The sequence below is a fragment of the Pan paniscus genome, chromosome 11 (assembly GCF_029289425.2).
Source record: "Pan paniscus chromosome 11, NHGRI_mPanPan1-v2.0_pri, whole genome shotgun sequence".
NCBI classification, from domain to species: Eukaryota; Metazoa; Chordata; class Mammalia; order Primates; family Hominidae; genus Pan; species Pan paniscus.
This window is the reverse complement of record NC_073260.2, coordinates 68,347,087-68,369,169: the sequence shown is the minus strand read 5'-3', so window position 1 is coordinate 68,369,169 and position 22,083 is coordinate 68,347,087. Positions and strand designations below refer to the sequence as shown.

At 43.5% G+C, this 22,083-nt stretch overlaps 1 protein-coding gene across 5 annotated transcripts in view; it reads right to left on the bottom strand.

Annotated features, from left to right (window-relative positions):
- TJP2 (tight junction protein 2) overlaps nt 1-22,083 on the bottom strand; it is a 153,968-nt gene that overhangs the window by 95,981 nt on the left and 35,904 nt on the right. For all 5 annotated transcript variants that reach the window (XM_008978406.5, XM_008978408.6, XM_008978412.5 and 2 more), the window contains one exon: nt 6,654-6,774. In XM_008978406.5, the coding sequence (XP_008976654.1) occupies nt 6,654-6,774 (121 nt within the window). The remainder of the gene's footprint in view (nt 1-6,653; nt 6,775-22,083) is intronic.

Genomic DNA, 22,083 nt, shown 5'->3' with positions numbered 1-22,083 from the left:
GAAGAACCCTCCCATTCCAGCCAGAACTAGAAACAAATTCTTCATCTCAATTTTATCAGATGAAATGGAAATCATAAGATAAGCTTCCAGCCTGGTGCAGTGGCTCACACCTATAATCCCAACACTTTGGGAGGCTGAAGCAGGAGGATTGCTTGAGGCCAGGGGATGGAGGCTGCAGTGAGCTATGACCATGCCACTGCACTCCAGCCTGGGGAACAGAGCAAGACCCTGTCTTGAAAATAAGAAGAATAAGCTTCCTTAAACAGCAATGTTTAAGGGAAGAGCTAAGGGAAGTGCTTTTATTTAGTGCTGTGCCCAGCCCATAGGACACCTGAAACCACTTACTGGGCCTCTAAGTTTCTGGCATAGGTAGAGGAGAAAGTGTCAGAAGGGCAGGTGATAGTGAGGAAAAGGAACAAAAAGCACAGAGAAGCCTTTTAAGATTTGGCTGTGAAAAGTTAAGAGATCTAGGGCTCTGGGTCAGCTTTTTTTTTTTTTTTTTTTTTTTTTTGAGGCAAAGTCTTGCTCTGTCCCTCAGGCTGGAGTGCAGTGGCGCCATCTAGGCTCACTGCAACCTCCACCTCCTGGATTCAAGCGATTCTCCTGCCTCAAACTCCCGAGTAGCTGGGATAGCTGGGATTACAGGCGTGCACCACCATGCCCGGCTAATTTTTTGTTTTTGTTTTTTAGTAGAGATGGGGTTTCGCCATGTTGGTCAGGCTGGTCTGGAACTCTGACCTCAGGTGATCCACCGCCTCAGCCTCCCAAAGTGCTGGGATTACAGGAGTGAATCACCGCACCCGGCCAGCCACTGTGCCTGCCTCTGGGTCAGCTTTTAATTCTTAGGTTCTGAATTCTTTTAAACATGCAGGAGTATAATTAAATTATGCTTCAGAACCTAGCTTGAGTATTACTCATCTACATGCTATGCTTAAGATGTCCAGACATCACAGATTTCCAAGGATAGGCCAAATGACCAGCACTCTGTCTTGTTGGTTCATGAGTAAAAAAGCACACACTCTGATTTCTGTTTGGAAAATATGTTTAGCTTTAAGTCATTAGAAAGCAAGAAAGAATAAGGACCAGGCGTGGTGGCTGACGCCTGTAATCCCAGCACTTTGGGAGGTCAAGGCAGATGGATCACTTGAGGTCAGGAGTTAGAGCCTGGCCAAAATGGGAAACCTGTCTCCACTAAAAATACAAAAATTAGCTAGGCATGGTGGCGTGTGCCTCTAATCCCAGCTACTCAAGAGGCTGAGGCAGGAGAATCGCTTGAACCCGGGAGGTGGAGGTTGCAATGAGCCAAGATCATGCTACTGTAATCCAGCCTGGGCGACAGAGTGAGACTCTGTCTCAAAAAAAAAAAAAACCAACTCTGCAGACACCTTGAGTTCAGACTTCTAGCCTCTAGAACCATGAGACAATAATTTATGTTAATTTCTGTTTAAGCCACCCAGTTTATGGTGCTTTGTTACTGTGGCTTCGGCAAACTACTACAAATGAGGATTAGAGTTGGACCTCCACCTCGTGGGATGGGTATGAGAAATAAGACGATGGAAGTAACATGTTTGAGTAACATGTTTAGCACAGCACCAACTACACAGTAAGCACCCACATTTCATCATGATCATTATACAGTTGCATCTTTATTTCATATCTATAAACCAAAAATAAAATTTGAAGGGCCCCTGCAACCATCTGAATGGACTTCCTCCTTGGCCGGGGAACCCTAAAATTTAACCTGAAAGACTGGTTCAGGCCATGAAGGGAAGTGGGGGTTGGACATGCCCCATCATACCCCTCCAATATTAACATCAACACTGACCTTAAGTCTGATAAGAAATGTTTACAGTTTATTCTCTAAAGCCTGTTACTTGGAGGCTTTAGAACAGCAGTACTTATGACCTGGCAGCCCCTAGGTACCCCTAGAGTAGAGTACCTATGACCTGGCAGCCCCTCTACCCCTTTTGAGTTGTCCTGCTCTGCCAGATGGAACCAATGTAGTAAATCTTACATGTATTGATTGATGTAGTATGTCTCCCTAAAATGTATAAAAGCAAGCTGTACTCTGACCACCCCGGGCACATGTCGTTAGGACCTCCTGAGCCTGTGTTATGGGCATGTCCTGTAACCTTGGCAAAATAAACTTTCTAAATTTTTCTTTTTTGGGGGGACAGAGTCTCACTCTGTTGCGCAGGCTGGAGTGCAGTGGCAACCTCAGCTCACCGCAACCTCTGCCTCCCAGGTTCAAGCAGTTCTGGTGCCTCAGCTTCCCAAGAAGCTGGGATTACAGGTGCACACCACATACCCAGCTAATTTTTGTATTTTTAGTAGAGATGGTGTTTCACCATGTTGGCCAGGCTGGTCTCAAACTCCTGGCCTCAAGCGATCTTCCAGCCTCGGCCTCCCAAAGTGCTAGGATTACAGGCGTGAGCCACCCTGCCTGGCCAAACTCTCTAAGTTGATTGAGACTTGTCTCTGATACTTTCTGGTTTACATATAGGAGTCACAATGGAATTCTCAGAACAAACACAAACCTTTTCTTCTCACCTAGTGCAGCATCTCCAGACTCTTTAATGTACAGGCTCTGCTCCGAGTTTCTCTTCCCCCATAAGTGCACATAGCCAATAACTTTTTAGCCTCAGGTTTCCTTTCAAATATCACCTGCCCTAGGAATCCTCCCCTGACTTAGTCACTGCTTCAGGCCTTCTGCCACATCCTCTTAAGGGGGTGAGGGCAGTACTTTACACACAGCAATGCAATTTACTGATTCCAAATTAGGCTCCAAAGTCTACCAGGGACAGGCTTAATATTCCTCTACATTTCCCTCAGCAGCACAGTGCGAGATGCTCATTAAATATTTGAGGACAGAATCCCTTCCCCACAGATAGAGAAACTGGCCACACACACCATCTGTAAACAAGCTCATGCTCTAAACCAGCCATTACAAGTACTCTCCAGGTTAGTGGTTGTCAAAGTAGTGGAAACCAGACATGCAAATTCCTGGGACTTACCCCAGACTGCCTGAAGCAGAAACCCTGGGGGTGGGGCCCAGGAATCAGTGTTTTAACACGCCCTCCAGGCGATACCGATGTGCCACTGCTCTGGGTCTGTCCATCCCAGTATGGAAGTTTGGCTGCTGGAGTGATTTCCCTGAGAATTCCTGTAAACCGAGGAGCCCCTAGGGAAGAGGGAAAGAAGCTATAGAGGGGCTCCCAGGTGCACAGAAGTAAAAGTTTCGAGCTTTCACCTTCAACTCACTTTTCTTTTGTTTTCTTTTCCTTTTTTTTTTTTTTTTTTTTTTTGGAAATGGAGTTTCACTCTTTTGCCCTTTCACCCAGGCTGGAGTGAAGTGGCACGATCTCGGCTCACTGCAATCTCTGGCCCACCAGGTTCAAGTGATTCTCCTGCCTCAGCCTCCTGAGTAGCTGGTATTGTAGGTGCCCAGCACCACACCAGGCTAATTTTTGTATTTTTAGTAGAGATGAGGTTTCACCATGTTGGCCAGGCTGGTCTGGAACTCCTGACCTCAGGTGATCCACCCACATCAGCCTCCCAAAGTGCTAGGATTACAGGCGTGAGCCACTGACCCCAGCCTCAACTCACTTTTCTAAGCCTATATGATGGGGTGAGTCAGTGATAACTTTAAGGTATCTAAATTGCCTAACAATGAGATTTCGTATCTAGAAAATGAAGCTCTTCACCAGACTATTAGCATCTTTTTTTAATTTTTATTTATTAATTTTTTTATATAAAATTATAAAATTGAAAAAGAGACAGGGTCTCCTTATGTTGCCCAGGTTGGTCTTGAACTCCTGGGCTCAAGGGCTCCTCCTGCCTCGGCCTCTGAAAGTGCTATGATTATAGGTGCGAACCACCATGCCTGGCCTTCTTTTTTTTTTTTTTAATGGAGACAGGGTTGGTCTATGTCACCCAGGTGCTCTTGAACTCCTGGGCTTAAGCGATCCTCCCGCCTCAGCCTCCCAAAGCCTTAGCATTATTTCTGAAGGCAAAGATGATTCTGCCAAGTCAGAAAGGTGATAATCAAAGCCCCTTAAAGTTGCAAAAATCCAGCCTCAGGCAAACAGTGCTCATCAGAGGAGAGACTCCAGAATGGCAGAGGAGGGCAGAATGAGTAGAGGCTGATGATTAGAAACCTCAGGTCCAGAGCGGCTTGGCAGACACCTGCTCCACCCACACCGGACATTGCCAATCGATCACAACATTCTTGCTCAACAAACTTGAGCGGCACTTGCAAATCCTTAACTCCAGGCAGCCACCTAGCAATTGATCCAAACTGGCCTTAGAGAGAAACCTTTTTACTCATCTGAATTAAGGAGTTAAGTCTTCAAGCTCTGTAGAATTAGTATAGAAATAGAAATCTCACTGAACTTGGAAGTCAGGGGCTGTGCAACCACAAAGGAATCATTTAAAATCTTTGAATCTCAAGTTCTTTATTTACAAATGGGAGCTAGTTAATACTTTCCTCTTAGGGTTGTTGTGAGGAGGAACCATATGGGTGAAAGCACCTTGCCCCTTGCTTGGCACATAAAAGGCCCTTAATGAGTGTTTGCTGGATCTGAAACTAGGGCGACGTGAGATGCCTGGGAAAAAAATCCTCATCACTCAAGCTCACCCAAGGCTGATTCGTCCCAGAAAGCCAAGCTTAAGTGTTTACACATGAAAGAACTCTGGAGTAAGGCACTGACTTAGGCAATCAAATTGATGTTGGAAAGGCATGTGGTTCATAGTGCAGGTAAAGGGAACCAGAACAAAGGAGGTATTTATCAGGAGGGGCTGGCTAGAGTCAGAAAGAGCCTTTCCTCCAACAGACAATGCTAGCTCCAATCTCTCTTTGCCATACTCTATAGTACCCCTCCAATTTATTTGAATAATCAACAGATCCTATCTAGAAATCTAAAGATTTTAGGAGAACAATTTTTTTCTTTTTTGAGACAGTTTCTCTGTATCGCAAGGCTGGAATGCAGTGGCACGATCTCAGCTCACTGTAACCTCCACCTCCTGGGTTCAAGTGATTCTCGTGCCTCAGCCTCCCGAGTAGCTGGGATTACTGGCAGGCACCACCACGCCTGGCTAATATTTTGTATTTTTTGCAGAGATGGGGTTTTGCCATGTTGCCCGGGCTGGTCTCAAACTCCTGGGCTCAAGCCATCCTTCCACATTGGCCTCCCAAATTGCTGGGATTACAGGCATGAGCCACCACACCCAGACAAGGAAAACAATTTCTGGAGTCTGAGCAGGTATCTGTCTTCTCATGTTTGGGACTATTTTTGTTGCTGAGATAGAGCCTCACTCTGTTGCCCAGGCTGGGGTGCAGTGGTGCAATTATAGCTCACTGCAGCCTCGAATTCCTGGGCTCAAGCCATCCTCCCACCTCAGCTTCTCATGTAGCTAGGACTACAGGAGCACACCACCATGCCCAGCAAGTTATTATTATTTAGTTATTTTTTTTTTAAATAGAGACAGGGTCTCACTATGTTGCCTAGGCTGGTTTCAAACTCTTGGCCTCAAGCGATCCTCCCACCTCTACTTCCCAAAACAGTGGGATTATAGGTATGAGCTGCCTTGCCTGGCTGGGACCTTTAAGAGCTCCAGAGAGAACATTTCAGTAAACAAAACCCACATCCAGCCCTGTTAATTCAGTGGAAAATGAGGACTTCCCCCACTTGAATGTCCTCATTTGGACAACTAGACACTGAGAAAGGCCTTAGCATGGGCCTGGTACTTGCTGGGCCCATTAACTCATTTAGTTTCATGTCGACATTCCCTTTTTACAGATGAAGGATCTGAGGCTCAGAAGCATTAAGACATGTGCCCAAGATCACACAATTAGAAGGCAGCAGGACTAGGATCTGAACGACTATCTGCTCTTCTGGAGTGTGCCATTCACACTCCACTAAACTCCAGTTCACACATTTATCTGGAATCCACCCAAGTAGGGGCTGCCAACTTCAACAGACAGGAATTATAAAACAAGCACATGAAAAAAATTACAACCCCATTCCAGCTAGCCATGGCCTGGCCTATAAACAGAGGTCAAAGTGTAACAAAAAAGAAATGCATCCCACATCTGTCAAAATTTAAGACCTTGTAAATCTCATTTGATTCATTCTTAAAAGTGAATCAGTAAATAGATAATACTCGCTCCTAGCTCTTTCACTAAAAGCTTGGACATAATTAATCTTTAGAAGCCAGCGTGACTGATGTCCTTTATCTTTTCATCAAAGTGCTTACCACTGTTATATAATTTTACTACCTCAATGATAATGAAAAAATATAACCTATTAAAATGACCTCCAATCCCAGACATCATCAGCACCAACTGCCAATTTAGGCATTTATTTTGAACCACAGAAGTTGTACTTACTTAGACGCCAGAAAGGTCATCCTCAATAAGCATTCACCAACCATGGCAAAGTTATACCTATCAATTCAGTCCATTAATTCAGGTAAGATGTTTCTATTCTTCGGTAAATAGGACATTACCATTAAATTTTCTATGAAAATGTATATATCAGCAACATCAAAAATGGTAACTCTGACTACCTCTAGAATGTGAAAACGGTAACTATTCGAACAAATTTTGGGGGAGACCAGTAACTAGGTTGATGAGAGATTAAATAAGCAAATACCTGGCAACGTGGGCCGTGTACTGGTACAGCTCTGTGCTTCCTGGAGTACTTGCTCCTGGAGCTGCAGCCGGGGTGCCAATCCCACTCACAGGGAGATGACAGTAATGTGGTACTTCGCACCCTGGAAAAGACAGTGTTGTTAAAAATCCAACATGCTCATTCCCTGCAATGGTAAGATTTTGGGAAATGCACTGAAGTCCACATACCATACAATTTGCCCGTTTTTAGGATGGCTTTTAGTACCTTCACAGAGTTATGCAACTGTCACCACAATCCTTTTTTTTTTTTTTTTTTTTGAGACGGAGTTTTGCTCTTGTTGCCCAGGCTGGAGTGCAATGGTGTGATATCGGCTCACCGCAACCTCTGTCTGCTGGTTCAAGCAATTCTCCTGCCTCAACCTCCCGAGTAGCTGGGATTACAGGCATGCGCCACCACGCCCGGCTAATTTTGTATTTTTAGTAGAGACGGGGTTTCTCCATGTTGGTCAGGCTGGTCTTGAACTCCCGACCTCAGGTGATCCACCCACCTCGACTTCCCAAAGTGCTGGGATTACAGGCGTCAGCCACTGCGCCCGGCCCACAATCCATTTTAGAAGATCTTCATTACCCCCACAAGAAAAGCCCCATAACCATTAGCCATCATTCCCTGAGCCCCCAATTCTCTCTCTGCCTCTTGGCCCTAGGCAACCACCAATCTAATTTTTTACTCTATAGATTTATCTATTCTGGATATTTCATATGAATGGACTCATATGATATGAGGCCTTTTGTGACTGCCTTCTTTTACTTAGCATAATGTATTCAGGGTTCATTGATGTTATAGCATACATCAGCACTTCATTCCTTTTTATGGCCAAATAATATTACATTGTATGGATATACCACATTTTATTATCTATTCTTCAGTTGGTGGAGGTTTGGGTTGTTTCTACTCTTTGGTCATTATGAACACTTGTGTACAATTGTTTATGTGGACATATGTTTTCATTTCTCTCAGAAATAATGGAATTGCTGCCCCTGTTTTCAGTCTTCAAAAAATGGAGAAAGTGAATTGCCACCTAAACTTTGGTATCACCAGTCCACCTGAGGGTCACTCTGAGAAACAAGATCTTATAAGAATTCGCCTTTCAGGTTAAACAAATATCAGCGGGTGAGAAAATAGCTAGAACAAAATATTTTAGGCTGGGCATGGTGGCTCACGCCTGTAATCCCAGCACTTTGGAAGGCTGAGGCGGGTGGATCACCTGAGGCCAGGAGTTCGATCAAGACCAGCCTGGCCAACATGGTGAAACCCCGTCTCTACTAAAAATACAAAAATTAGCTGGGCATGGTGGGGAGGTGCTGTAATCCCAGCTACTCAGGAGGCTGAGGCAGGAGAATCGCTGGAACCCAGGAGGCAGAGGTTGCAGTGAGGTGAGATCTCGCCACTGCATTCCAGCCTGGCGACAAGAGTGAAACTCTGTCTCAAAAAAAAAAAAAAAAAAGAAAAAATTTTTTATTATAGTAAAATACACATAACATAAAATTTACCATTCCAAAGTATACTACAGAGAAAACATTTTAAACCAAAAGGGAATTTGTTTTTCATAGCATTTATAACACTGGCTTGTGTTTATGGTTTTGTTTTTTGAGACAGTCTCACTTGTCGCCCAGGCTGGAGTGCAGTGGCACAATCTCGGCTCACTGCAACCACCGCCTCCTGGGTTCAAGCAGTTTTCCTGCCTCAGCCTCTCAGGTAGCTGGGATTACAGGCACGTGCCACCACGGCCTGCTAATTTTTGTATTTTCAGTAGAAACAGGGTTTCACCACGTTGGCCAGGCTGGTGTCGAACTCCTGACCTCAAGTGATCCATCCACCTTGGCCTCCTCAAGTGCTGGGATTACAGGCATGAGCCACCGCACCTGGCCTAGGCTTGTGTTTATATTTATGGGTTGCTCACCAGCAGGAAAGATGGCAAATACTTTCTCGTTTTACCCCTAAGACCAAGAAAACCCAAGAAATACCCCTTCTGCAAATTCTTATGAAGCCTGCATGTGCCTTTCGAATACCACAAGGAGGCAAGCTCCTTTCTGGGTTGAGCTTGTGAAGGCAGCTTCACTCGGGCAGTCACAGGAAAAACTTTCAGTGGGAGGAAGAATGCAGCCTCTCACCACTTCTGGACATACTCTTCTGTTTGCTAGACAAAGTGATATTGTGGCGTCTGTGCAAAACACTCTACTCCCTACACGATGAAATAGAAAGAAAAGATGGTGTCAGTTTTATTTGTACAGGCAGGAGGCACATTTCCCTTCTCCCAGGATCAGCAGGAAATGTAGGCAAAGGCTAAAGCTATGCCATCTGGACATCCTACAAAGCAAGCAACGGGATTAAAGCCCAGCCCATACATGGTTTCTATTATTACTTCCAAAGATAAATAAATGGCTTACAAATCGAGAGGTGCTTAGTTATGCTTTTGGCTTCATATGCAAACTTTTCTACAGGTATCAGCTCCAAGGAGAGCTTATTTCTTTTATTAAAATGGCTTGCTTTTTAATTCATGGAGTTTTCTGCATTTCTAATGCATCCTGGCTTTAACTTTCTCTATAATAATCCAGGGAGTTTTTTCATGTATACAAACCCCCAATAACAATCAGTTGTTTCTAAAATACACTATTATTGAATAGGGCCTCTAAATTAAAAGAACATTTGGCAGAAAGAAATAAAATATATTCTTGGATTTCAATAGTATTGACAGATAATGTAAAATTGTCAGGTAACATGAGTTAAAGCTGAAAAACTTTACAGATTTCAAAAGGAAGATTCATAGGTGGCTGGGTATTTTAGGTTAGTATCTGGGTATCAATTATTTTTATTCTATCTTTCTCCATTGTGGCTATACTGAAACCGAGTTAGCACTGGAAAATATTTCCTGAGCACCTACCATGTGCTGGGCAATGGGCAAATATACACATGTGTAAATCATCCAATCTCTGTTTCAATGAACTTGCAACACTCAGTCAATTGTCGGTTGGTAGCCATTCGTTTTGGCCAATCATGAACTGTACAGTTTGCAGAATAGAAGCCCAAGCACATCCCTGCTTGCAGACAGCAAGAAAAAGTATTACAGAGGGGGGCGGTGGCTCATGCCTATAATCCCAGCACTTTGGGAGGCCGAGGCGGGTGGATCACTTGGGGTCAGGAGTTCGAGACTAGCCCGGCCAACATGGTAAAACTGCGTCTCTACTGAGAATACAAAAATTAGCTAGGCATGGTGGTATCTGTAGTCCCAGCTACTTGGGAGGTGGAGACAGGAGAATTGCTTCAACCCGGAAGGCAGAGATTACAGTGAGCCAAGATCCTGCCACTGTGCTCCAGCCTCCTGGGCGACAAAGTGTGACTCCGTCTCAAAAAAAAAAAAAAAAAAAAAGTATTACAGAGGGGGAAGCATGAGAAGAATGAATGAATTCCTTGAGGTTTTAAATACTGGATTATAACCTGACTTCCAATTGTGGCTTTTTTTTTTTGAGACTGTGTCTCAAAAAAAAAAAAAAAATTAAAAAAAATATAAAAAAGAAAGGGCCAGGCACAGTGGCTAATGCCTGTAATCCCAACACTTTGGGAGGCCAAGGTGGGCAGATCACCTAAGGTAAGGAGTTCGAGACCACCCTGACCAACATGGAGAAACCCCGTGTCCACTAAAAATACAAAATTAGCCAGACGTGGTGGCACATGCCTGTAATCCAAGCTACTCGGGAGGCTGAGGCAAGAGAATCTCTGGAACCCGGGAGGCGGAGGTTGCAGTGAGCCAAGATTGTGCCATTGCACTCCAGCCTGGGCAGCAAGAGCTAAATACTGTCTCAAAAAATAAAAAAAAAGTGATCAGTGAAATGTTTCGTCCCTGTGTATTCACAGAACTCAAAGAGTATTATAGGTACAAGGAAGATCTTGTTTGTCCTCTGATCCAATGCTATTTCATCCAGCTTAAGGAAACGTTCTCTCTCTCAAAAAAAAGGCACATTCAACTTCCCTTATTAAGGGCCACTTTGTAATAATTTGACTTCTGTTTGGTTTGATTTGGGGAAATGAGGAGAAGCAGAGATCTATTTAGGTCTATTTAGGGTACTTATTCCAATTGCTAGTAGAGGTTATCTCTGAACAAAAATTAATAATCTAGCAATCAACTTGCACATCTGAATCGTGGGAGCTTGTTTAGGCCGAATCCCTTCATGAAAGACCCTGAGGCAGAAACTAAGAACATCCCGTTTCTGTCTGAGAGCCAGGCCCTTGATCAGGATGACTCCAATGAGGCTGAGTTTCCCACTTGTAAAATTCGAACACTAAACTAGAATTCAGGAATGGTAAATATATAGGCCACGGCTTGCATCTCCCCAATTCCCTAATCATAGGTTCAGAACAAACATCCCTAATCAGTTGCGATATTCCTTTCCCGCTAAGCCCAGGTTTGGCCTCCGGGTCCTCCTAGCTAGATACTCCAAGCAGCCAACCATCAACTGGCACCTCCCTTCCACATGAAACCTGTTTGCCATCCCTGGCAAAGGTCCTCCCAGTTCTAAACTTTCGTCATTCTGAGACTAAGGTCTAGGCTACCGCATGCCCAATCACGAGAGGCTACTTGGAGAATCTCAGTTTAGTCATTACAATGTTTTCCACAGCCCTGGCTGAACAGCATTAACCTACGTGGACTCTGATAGAGTCTCTGTATGCCCCCTGCCCTCTCCACGCATATACACACTTCCATTTACTTTCAAGACAATAACAGTAGAATAATAATAATATAATTAAAATGTTGCCTCAGAATTCCATTCTAAAGCATCTCTAAGATTTCCCAAAGAAATATTTTTTTTTCTAATAAAATGTACCCTTTTACAGATGGGAAGAAAATCTATCTAAATCAAATGTCTCACCAGTGGCACTATTGACACTGTGGGCTGGATAATTCGTTGTTGCAGGGGGCTGTCCTGTACATTGTGGGATGTTGGGCAGTATCCCCAGACTCTACCAACTAGATGCCAATAGCAACCCCTGGGCTATAACAACAAAAAAAATGCCCCCAGACATTGACAATTGTCCCCTGGGGAGCAAAATTCCCTATTTCCACCTCCCCGTTGACAACCACTGACCTAAACGATTCTAGTAGTTCTCTTGGGGAGACAGGACAATGGGTAATTTTCCCCCTTATTTTTCTGTATTTTCTAAATCTTCTATAATGAATGTACATTGTTCATATGATAAAAATAAGCTAGTAACTATCTAATTGTTAAAAAGAAATATTTGCTACACAGATGCAAGTTGATCAGTACATGCTACTGTGTGACTCATTCAGTTTAAAAATTAAATTCAGACCCTAAAAATATCGTCTACCATAAAGGCACCTTAAATTCAACTTGTCTTTAATGTGTAAAAAGCACAAAAGAAGACTTCAGAGAAGAAAGTTAGAACTAAGGCTTGTAGCTATGCATAAAGAACTTCTCAACCTTTCTTCATCATGGTAAATCGTGGGGCTGCAGAAAGAGATGTGGAATGAAAACTGCTGTTTCAAGCAAAGTATTTCCCCGAAGCATAGTCTGCACATACACTTTAATCAGAAAAACACTTGTATTGTTGAAAAACATTATAGTAATAAGGCATATTTTCTTCATTCTTAAGAATTGCTACATTTGTAAACCATGTTAAAAAAACATTTTCAAAATCAGAAAATTAAATGTCTAGATTGTAAAAATGGGCTCTAGACACACCCATTATTCATCTTCTTGGGTATTAGAATATTATCCAACAATTTCATTCCTATTTTTAAATCAGTCTAGGAGTTCCATTCTCCACCAAGAAGAAACAAGTTCTTAATGAAGAACTCATTTATTATCCCCACAAGACAGAGGACCCTTTTTTCTATATGGGTCCCCAAAACTTACATCTATAGTGAGAAGCTTCCAGCCTCCTCTGCTTACCCAGGTTGTTGCCAAAGGTTCACGTGTCTTCTGCTCTCAGGTAGAAGTTCTCTTTTGTTAAGTGGGGTAATACCAACTGCTGCTTCCAGAATACCGATATATTTCTTGTACCTCATCTTGTCTCTCTCGGTACAAGGTCCTGTAAATTTCAGTCACTGTTCACCTGAAGCAACTGAACTAATCTTTAATGGAAGCTGCTGTTCCTTTGGATGTTCTCTATGTAGCCCTAGCTAGATCTATTCAACACAACCGTGGTGATGGGGGGGCAGACCACAAATAAAGAGAACGTCTTTCAGATTTCCCTGCAATGGCAGTATTATACAAGGCTAAATAATTCTGAATAAAGCACTAATGAAAATGATTTGCAGGAATGACTGCGGTTTTAAACACGGCGATCTAATGTACACTCCAATTAATCCGCACATAAATCTTTGAGGCCGCTAATCCTTCAAGAACTAATGGCTCATGAGGTGATTTATCTCAAGGTCTGGTAATAATTGGTCCAAAAAGCCTGCCTGCCACTGGATGAACTAAAATCAGAAGCAGATTTGCTCTTTCTACAAATATCTCTCTCTCTAAAAGCCTGTGCTTTGACAAATGAGGAAGGAATTCTAGTTGTCATTTTATAGCAATGCATTTCTAAGTACTATAAATTCCTTGCTTGGGTCAATAGCAAAGATTAATTAATTAAGAAACAATTTGGTGGGTTTTTAAAATTATTATTAAAAACATCTTTTTAAATACCTCTAGAACCCAACATGTGTGATCCCTGCCATCATGAAAATATATCGTTTGGAGAGGTTCCGAATCTACCTCATCTCCATTTTCTTTAAGTCTCCTCTTGGCTTTGAAGAGCTTCCTTACCCTTTGTCCATGGGTAAAGGTGGACCACCTATCATGGTGGCCCACTCAATGGGCCATGGTACACATGATCCACATACTGGGTCAACCAGTCTTCCCTGGGGTGAACAGATGACTGTAGGAGGGAAATGTCCTGTTTCCATTGGATTTGCTAACCAGGGCTGATAGGAAGTTGGAGCTCTTGATAGTAGTCATGTGCCCCGCCACATGGAGAGGGCTCTTCGCTAGTATTACAATAGTTGAGAAAAACAGTACCAAGAAAAATGTCATGACATCACTCGAGCTTCTGGATCCAGCTATGCCGGAGGCCACTGTCACCCTAGGAGATTACAGTTATCGTTTATGAAAGCTAATAAATTGACTTTTGTGAAATTTAATTTTAGTTGAGTTTGTCACTCTGAGAGTTCTGATTTAAATAGCTCCTTCCTCACCAACTTCTTCAAGCTATTTTTTTTTCCTATTTGATGTGCTATGGCAACATACAAGAGTCATGCTGCTCCTTGTCTAAACAAACCCATACATAAAGGGAAGCAAAATAGAAGGGGAGCCATTATGCAGTAACTCTGATTAACCTAGATGTCCAAAGTGAATGTCCCAAACCCTTCCCCATCCCCGCAAATCTTAAACCCTACTTCTACAGATTCTCTTTCCTCAATAGCAAGTTTCTTTTGACCTAAATGACCTAAATCTCCAAAGTGAGGTGCACATACCAACAATCTTTGGGATGTAGGAAGAAAGTATTATGCCATCTATTTCCTCTTTTCTTCTCTCATGCTTTAAAAATTTGAGTGTTGCTGGGCACGTGGCTCACATCTGTACTCCTAGCACTTTCGGAGGCTGAGGCAGGAGGATCACTTGAGCCCACAATTTCGAGGCTGCAGTAAGCTATAATTGTGTCATTTTATTCCAGCCTGGGTGACAGAGAGAGACTCTGTCTCAAAAAAATAAAAAATAAAATTGAATGTTTGTGTTTTGAATATTCATAATATTTACCTTGAGAACTAATATCTTTTAAATTGTAATAAGGTACACTATTTACAAACTAATATACTCATGTATACGGTAGAGTGTACTTAAAAATCTGACAGGGGTATATGAGTGTACTTAAAATTCTGACAGGGTATATTAAAGTTTGGTGACTTTAAATAACCCTTCAACTACTCCCTAAGCCTCAATTTCCCTGTTTATAAGATGAGAGGACTGAATAGATGAAGGCTAAGTTTTCTTCCAAAAGCAACAAAAGACCAAGAGCTCCCACTTCACTTGGCCTGATTATGCAATTAATATAATCTGACCACAATAAAGTAAAAAACAAGGGCTAAAGCATTTGGTCTTGGAATATTTCATTTCCATAGTATTCATGAATATTACTCCCACTGGTTGTTCTGCAAACAATTAGTACCAGTTAGTCCCAGGAATTCTTTTATAGGCTGAACTTGGTTGGCTACAGCTGCCACCTCTGAGTAAAGGTCCCATACAGCCCTCATTTAATCATACAGGAAGATGTAATTACACTCACACAACAGTCATTGTTCTAACAAATTGTATTTCTGATGACGCATGATAAAAATTACTACACAACACTCTAAATAAGTAACAAAGCCTGAGCTAACAACAAGAAAAAATCAACTTAAACTTGTTACCCATTGGAAGCTGTTCTCCTGCAGTGAAAAGTGACATGATATTTTGCAAATGGGATGTTTTAAAGTTTCATTTTTTACTGGAATTTTCGATGCATTTAACATGCAGCTCTTACAAAGTGATTCTTATCTATGATGATTTCACATAAAATTAAAATTGTGTCTTTCATTAGGAAAATAATTCTGCCTTAGCAAATATTAGAAAGAATTTGCTTTTCTTCCATGAATCAGACTGTTCAACTTGCTAATTTATTTATTCATTTTTTAAAATTGTCATCTTTGTGTGGAATCTCTCATAATTGTACATAAGGTTAATAACACAGGAAATAACAAATCTAGCCAAAATACCCCTTCCAGATATGACACTTCATAATTCTAGAAATTATTTAGAAATATGCATATATTGGGTTAATTCCCTTACAATTCTAGAAATTGTTTATAACTGGAACTATTAACTAAAAATCATTTATCTATTAAAAGTGTTTTTAAATATACATGATCCAAAAAAAGCTTTTAAGTCAGGATGCTCAAGTTTTCTTTCTGGATGATTAAAATTGAACATAAAACTTCACAGATCAGACTGACATTTCCTTTCAACTAATATTTCTACTTTATTTCTTCTGGAGAAAGACAGTGGCCATGCTTCTTCACTGGGTGTTTTAACAGTTACTGTGCTTTGGAAGTATAAAAAGGGAAATGAACTAATGCCCTGTACAGTCTGTTCTATAGGGTGTGGTCTGCTTTTCAGGAGCTGAAAAAAGCTTTAACTAAAAGTAGAAGAGTTAGGGAAACAGCAATTTTTTTGTTTTTGCTTTTTTAGCTCTACTGAAAAAAGCATTTCATTTCTCTCCTCCTTAATACGTTCATAAATAATATCTTTACATATTTGCTACTCAGATGCCCCACCAATACACTGTAAGAAAAGCAGATTACGTGATGTAAAAGAATTACCAAAGAGTTAATAAAGTTTAGTGTGGCTCTTTTAGACTCACCCGCTCAGCCCAAACTAGCCTTCTCTCCTCAGAGTCATTCATCCTCAGAACATATTCACTACTAGGTTTAAACTATTACCTTCAACTGGATGTCATCAAATTTATCGTTCCAATCCTGTCCTCTGGCACAACCCAGTATCTATTGGAAATAACCCATGTGCCCAGCCCCAGCTACAGTGCCCCTTGCCTTTTCCGGCTTCTGTGCCTCCACCTCCTGGTTACCCAGCATGAGACCTTGAAGACACCCTCATCCATTCCTGTGTGTCCCCAGTCATACCAACCCCATGACACAGGGGAAAGACTTGGTTTGAATCCCACCTCTACTGTTTAAGACCTGGTGACCTTGAACAAGTTACTGACCTTTCTGAACCTCTGTTCCATCATTCGTACAGCTAGACTAAGACCACAACACAGGGCTTGTTTTAAATAATAAATGCAGCCAGGCGCTGTGGCTCACGCCTGTAATCCCAGCACTGTGGCAGGCCGAGGTGGGTGGATCACATGAGGCCAGGAGTTCAAGACCTGCCTGGCCAACATGGTGAAACCCTGTCTGTACTAAAAATACAAAAAAGCCGGGCATGGTGGTGGGCACCTGTAATCCCAGCTACTCGGGAGGCTGAGGCATAAGAATTGCTTGAACCAGGAGGTGGAGGTTGCAGTGAGCCAAGATCATGACACTACACTCCAGCCTGAGTGACAGAGTGAGACTCTGTCTCAAAATAAATTAATAAATAATGCCGTAATGTATATACATTCGGTGGATATCATCCCTCCTTCCCTTCCTCTCTCCCATCTGTCCTTCTTTTTCCATTCCTAATGCCTCTTCAGGAAGAGTGGTCCTTGTGGGAAGAACAGTGAGACTGAAAGACAGGCTGGCTGGAGGGTACAGGGACCCAAGGGCTGGAGTGGGCGGTGGAAAACACCACAAAGAAAGGAAAGTAGGCTCCTGAGTCCTGCTGGGGGGAGCAGAGGAAAGGGGCCTGGCTCTGGTGGGCCAACTGGGGAGGCCCTCCCTTATGGTTGTGATACGTCCTAGATTTTTAACCCCTGCTACCGAATAGTTCAAGCCAACATTAAAATCACTTAATTGACTGCCCTTCCCAAACAACTTGCATATATATAATAATTCATGGATTCTCTGAGTACTCTCAGTCCTAAGAAATAAAAAACTTTCAGGCCGGGTGCAGTGGCTCACGCCTGTAATCCCAGCACTTTGGGAGGCTGAGGCGGGTGGATCACCTGAGGTCAGGAGTTCAAGACCAGCCTGGCCAACACATAGTGAAACCCCATCTCTACTAAAAAAATACAAAAATTAGCTGGGTATGGTGGTGCACGCCTGTAGTCCCAGCTACCTGGGAAGCTAAGGCAGGAGAATCACTTGAACTTGGGAGGCAGAGGTGGCAGTGAGCCAAGATCGCACCACTGCACTCCAGCCTGGGCGACAGCGAGACTCCGTCTCCCAAAAAAACAAAGAGAAATAAAAAACTTTGAACTCCTTATGTGAGGGAACACCGCTCCCTATTACTGTTGGTAGAAATTGATCCTACGCTGTTTCTACTATGAGCCTAGAATTGTAGGATTCTAGCAGTTCCCTTGCCTGGGAGCACATGAGCGATGAGGTGTTGCACAGAATTCAGAATCTTGGCAGGAGCTGCTTTAAGACAAGTGTGGCTTGGCCATTCATTGGGTGAGGGGAATATCAGTCACCTCTGCTCTGGAATTTTAGGAAAGGAACACCCCTCACATCAGAATTGGGAACTTGGTAGTGACTATACCGGGTATGAGGTGTTGAGATACAGCAGTCAGCTGACAGCAGCTGGAGAGAGTAGTTCACATGATCCCACGCTGCACCTGCTGACACACCCCTCCCACTCTGTAGCATGAATTGGGGGGCCACACTGCCTGAGAATGAAGTCTAGCTCCATCACTGACTAGCTGTGTGGCTTTGGAAGAGTCAATGTCTCTGCCTCAGTTATCTGTAAAGCAGGGCTAATAATAGTGCCTACCTCATAGAGTTGTTTTTAAAATTACACCAGTTATTACATGGAAAGCACTGAGCACATGTAACATCCAGCACATAATATACACCGTGTAAGTGTATTTTAATTTCTTTGCTGACTAGTTGTGGCTTCATTTCTTCCAAAAAGCTTTCTTTCGTTGAATCCCCAGACTGGGTTTGGTGTTCCTATTCTGCCCTCTCACATACTTTGGGCTTCATCAATTAAAACTGGAACATGATGACTTAAAATGTGTTTAAGCACCTGAGGAGGAAAGAAGGAGGCCAGGGCAGCTCTGAGGGTGTTTGAGTTCCATACTGATCTAAGCCTGCCCCCAACGCTCATGGCAGTGGTCGCCTACTTGCTCTAGACGAAGGTTTGGCTCCAGACAGAAGCCTGCCCAGTGACCACAGTGTTGTGACCTTCCTGCTGGCCAGGAAGGCCCCAGGGGACTCTGTGGCAGTATAGGGCCCTATGGAGGAACTTTGTCCTGCTACAGAGCTATTGCTCTTGGTAAACCTAGGAGACAGGCCGAGTTCGAGACAAGGACCTGGCTATGGGAGACCTGGTCTCGCTCTCACTGCTCATCAATGGGAGATGGCGGCTGTGCCATGAGCTGCTGCATTAATAGCTCTCTTGGTTTTAGGTAGAATTTCTTATTCTGCCTGAATTAGTTTCCTGGGGCTGCCACAACAAAATACCACAGACTGGGTGGCTTAAACAACAGAAATTCATTATCTCATGCCTGCGAGTCCAAGACCAAGCAAGGTGCTGGGAAGGTAGGTCCTGCGAGGGCTGTGAGGGAAGGAGCTGCTCCAGGCCACTCTCTCTGGCTTGGGAAGGCCCATCTTTTCTCTATGTCTTCACATTACCTTCCCTCTGTATGTGTCTGTGTCCAAATTTCCTCCTCTTATAAGAACAGATTGGATTAGGGGCCACCTTAATGATCTCATTTTAGCTTGATTACCTCTATAAACACCGCATCTCCAAATAAAGGCACATTCTGAGGAACTGGGGGTTAGGACTTGAACATAGAAATTTTGGAGGTGGGAAATATAATTCAACCCATAACACTGACTAAAGTAAAACATTTTGTTTGGTTGGTTGGTTTTTTTGAGATGAAGTCTCACTCTATCACCCAGGCTGGAGTGCAGTGGCTCAATCTCAGCTCACTGCAACCTCCGCCTCCAGGGTTCAAGCGATTCTCCCACCTCAGCCTCCCCAGCAGCTGGGATTACAGGTGTGAGCCACCACACTCAGCTAATTTTTTTGTATTTTTAGTAGAGACAGGAGTTTTACCATGTTGGCCAGACTGGTCTCGAACTCCTGACCTCAGGTGATCTGCCTGCCTTGGCCTCCCAAAATGCTGGGATTATAGGCCCGAGCCACTGCACCCGGCCCCCTTTATTTTTTTTGAGATGGAATCTCACTCTGTCACCCAGGCTGGAGTGCAGTGGTGCGATCTCAGCTCACTACAACCTCCGCCTCCCAGGTTCAAGCAATTCTCCTGCCTCAGTCTCCCAAGTAGCTGGGATTACAGGCATGCTCCACCATGCCTGGCTAATTTTGTATTTTGAGTAGAGATGGGGTTTCTCCATGTTGGTCAGGCTGATCTCAAACTCCCGACCTCAGGTGATCCTCCTGCCTTGGCCTCCCAAAGTGCTGGGACTAGAGGTGTAAGCCACCATGCCCAGCCTCCCGGCTGCCTGGCTAATTTTTGTATTTTTAGTAGAGACAGGATTTTGCCGTGTTGGTTAGGCTGGTCTCGAACTCCTGACCTCAAGTGATCCGCCCACCTCAGCCTCCCAAAGTGCTGGGATTACAAGCATAAGCCATGGTCCCTGGCCCTTTTTTTTTTTTTTTTTTGTAAAGTTCTCATCCAGTTTTGTCTTGTGATGGAAAAAGGTGAAAGCCCAGAAGTTCCTGATGGCCTGGATCTGTCCAGCCCTGTGACTGAGCCCATTATATACTTTATAGCAAATCAGCTGGGAAAAGAAAATCCTCCACCCTCAAGATAAGCCAATGTCTGATATGTGAGAACAATCTAGGCTCTGGCAGCAGAAGCCAAATCCATCCAAACTCAAGAGGAAGAAGCTAAAACCCACTTATAACTATTATGAGCAAACAAAGACATGGGACCTCCAGACAGCATGGAGGGTCTGGGTATGGAACGGGCGGAATGTTGGTTCAAGATGAGAGAACTGGTAATGCCTCTTGGAGAAGAGAACAGGGCTGTTAAGTTGGAATCAGGATGGAGATCCTGTTGATGACAGGCAGAACGATGAGGCCAGAAAGTGATTGATGTTCCAAAGTCAAGCATGCCTCTGACCAACCAAGTGGGAGAGAAAAATCAATTCTATACTAACCCTGTGGAAGAACAGAACAGAAAAGCAGACCCAAAGGGGCATCTTAAGATGTCTGGATTGAGCTGTCCAAAGTCTTCTGGAGAGAGGAAATGAAATGACTGCACATTGTCACGAGAAAGAAATGGAGCCTGCTGAGATATTACCTGTCAAAGTAGAGGAAGAGGAGGAAAGATCTGAGGCAATTGACAAGATGAGCTGTGACCAGGAGATCTGGGGACCCACAGAAAGAGATTCAAAGACCTTGAAGAAAAGCTGGAAAGTTTCTTCTTCTCAAGGCCAGATTCTGTCCCTTGAAAAAAAAGCTCAGCTGAGTACAGTGGCTCATGCTTGTATTCCCAGCACTTTGGGAGGCCGAAGCGGGCAGATCACTTGAGCCCAGGAGTTTGAGACCAGCCTGGGCAACATGACAAAACTCCATCACAACAAAAAAATACAAAAATTAGCCGGGCCTGGTGGTGCGCATCTGTGGTTCCAGCTACTCAGGAGGCTGAGGCAAGAGGATCGTTTGAGCCTGGGAGGCAGACATTGCAGTGAGCTGTGATCACACCACTGCACACGTTGCAGTGAGCTGTGATCACACCACTGCACACTCCATCCAGCCTGGGCAACAAAGCGAAACCCTGTCTCAAAAAAAAAAAAAAAGAAAAGGAAAGAAAGAAAGAAGGAAAGAAAACAAAGAAGCTCATGATCATTGGTTGAAGAGTGTGGGCAGCTGGACAAAACCTCAGCTCATGACGAGAGGCTGCTGACCTGAGAAAGAGAATAACCAACAGAACAATGAAACTCAAGCCACATAATTCAGGGATCAGGCAGAGCTAAGGAACCTGGCCTGGATCGCACAGCTCCTACGCAGCAGGGCTGACTCCTTCCACTCTGCTCAGTGCCTTCTGGAAGTGGATCCTCTAGCATCTGATGACACACACAAAGCGTTGCCCTGAGCAGTGGTGCTGCTTCCTCGGAGACAGGAGGGTCCCACACCCCCAACCTCTTCCCTCTCCTCCTGCTCTTTCCCAAATCTGTTTCCAGTGAATCCAAATGTGGAGTTCATGACAAGAGGATATCCTCTTCCTTCTCCTTCTCCAGGAAGCCTGAGTGAACACCCGCTACCACCATCACCAGGCTTCTCACCAAAGGGCTGCTGTCCTCCTCATCCTCTCCTTCTCCCTCATGGGCTGAGTTTTTCCCAGACACCCCCAACCAGGAAATGGATGTAGTTTCCTCCTGCATTCACTGAGCTTGCACATGACCCTGGTAGTCAAGATCCAGAAACACCGCAAAGTCTTTAAGACACTTTGTTCTAAATTTTCCTATAAAATATTTCCAAATCATCTACATTTATTTTTAGCTAAAAAAAAACTTTTTTACATAAATGGTTCTACATTTTCTCAAACTGTATTATGATTTGATTAGTATTATAAATTTTAGGATACCTTTTACCATCATTGAAGTTATTGTCATTATAGTATACACTCTACTAAAATGAACTGTACATTTTAACTTGATGACTCAGCTCATTATTTATTTATTTTTTTCAGTAGAGATGAAGTCTCACTATGTCACCCAGACTGGTCTCAAACTCCTGGTCTCAAGTGATCCTCCCGCTTTGGCCTCCCAAAGTGCTGGGATTAT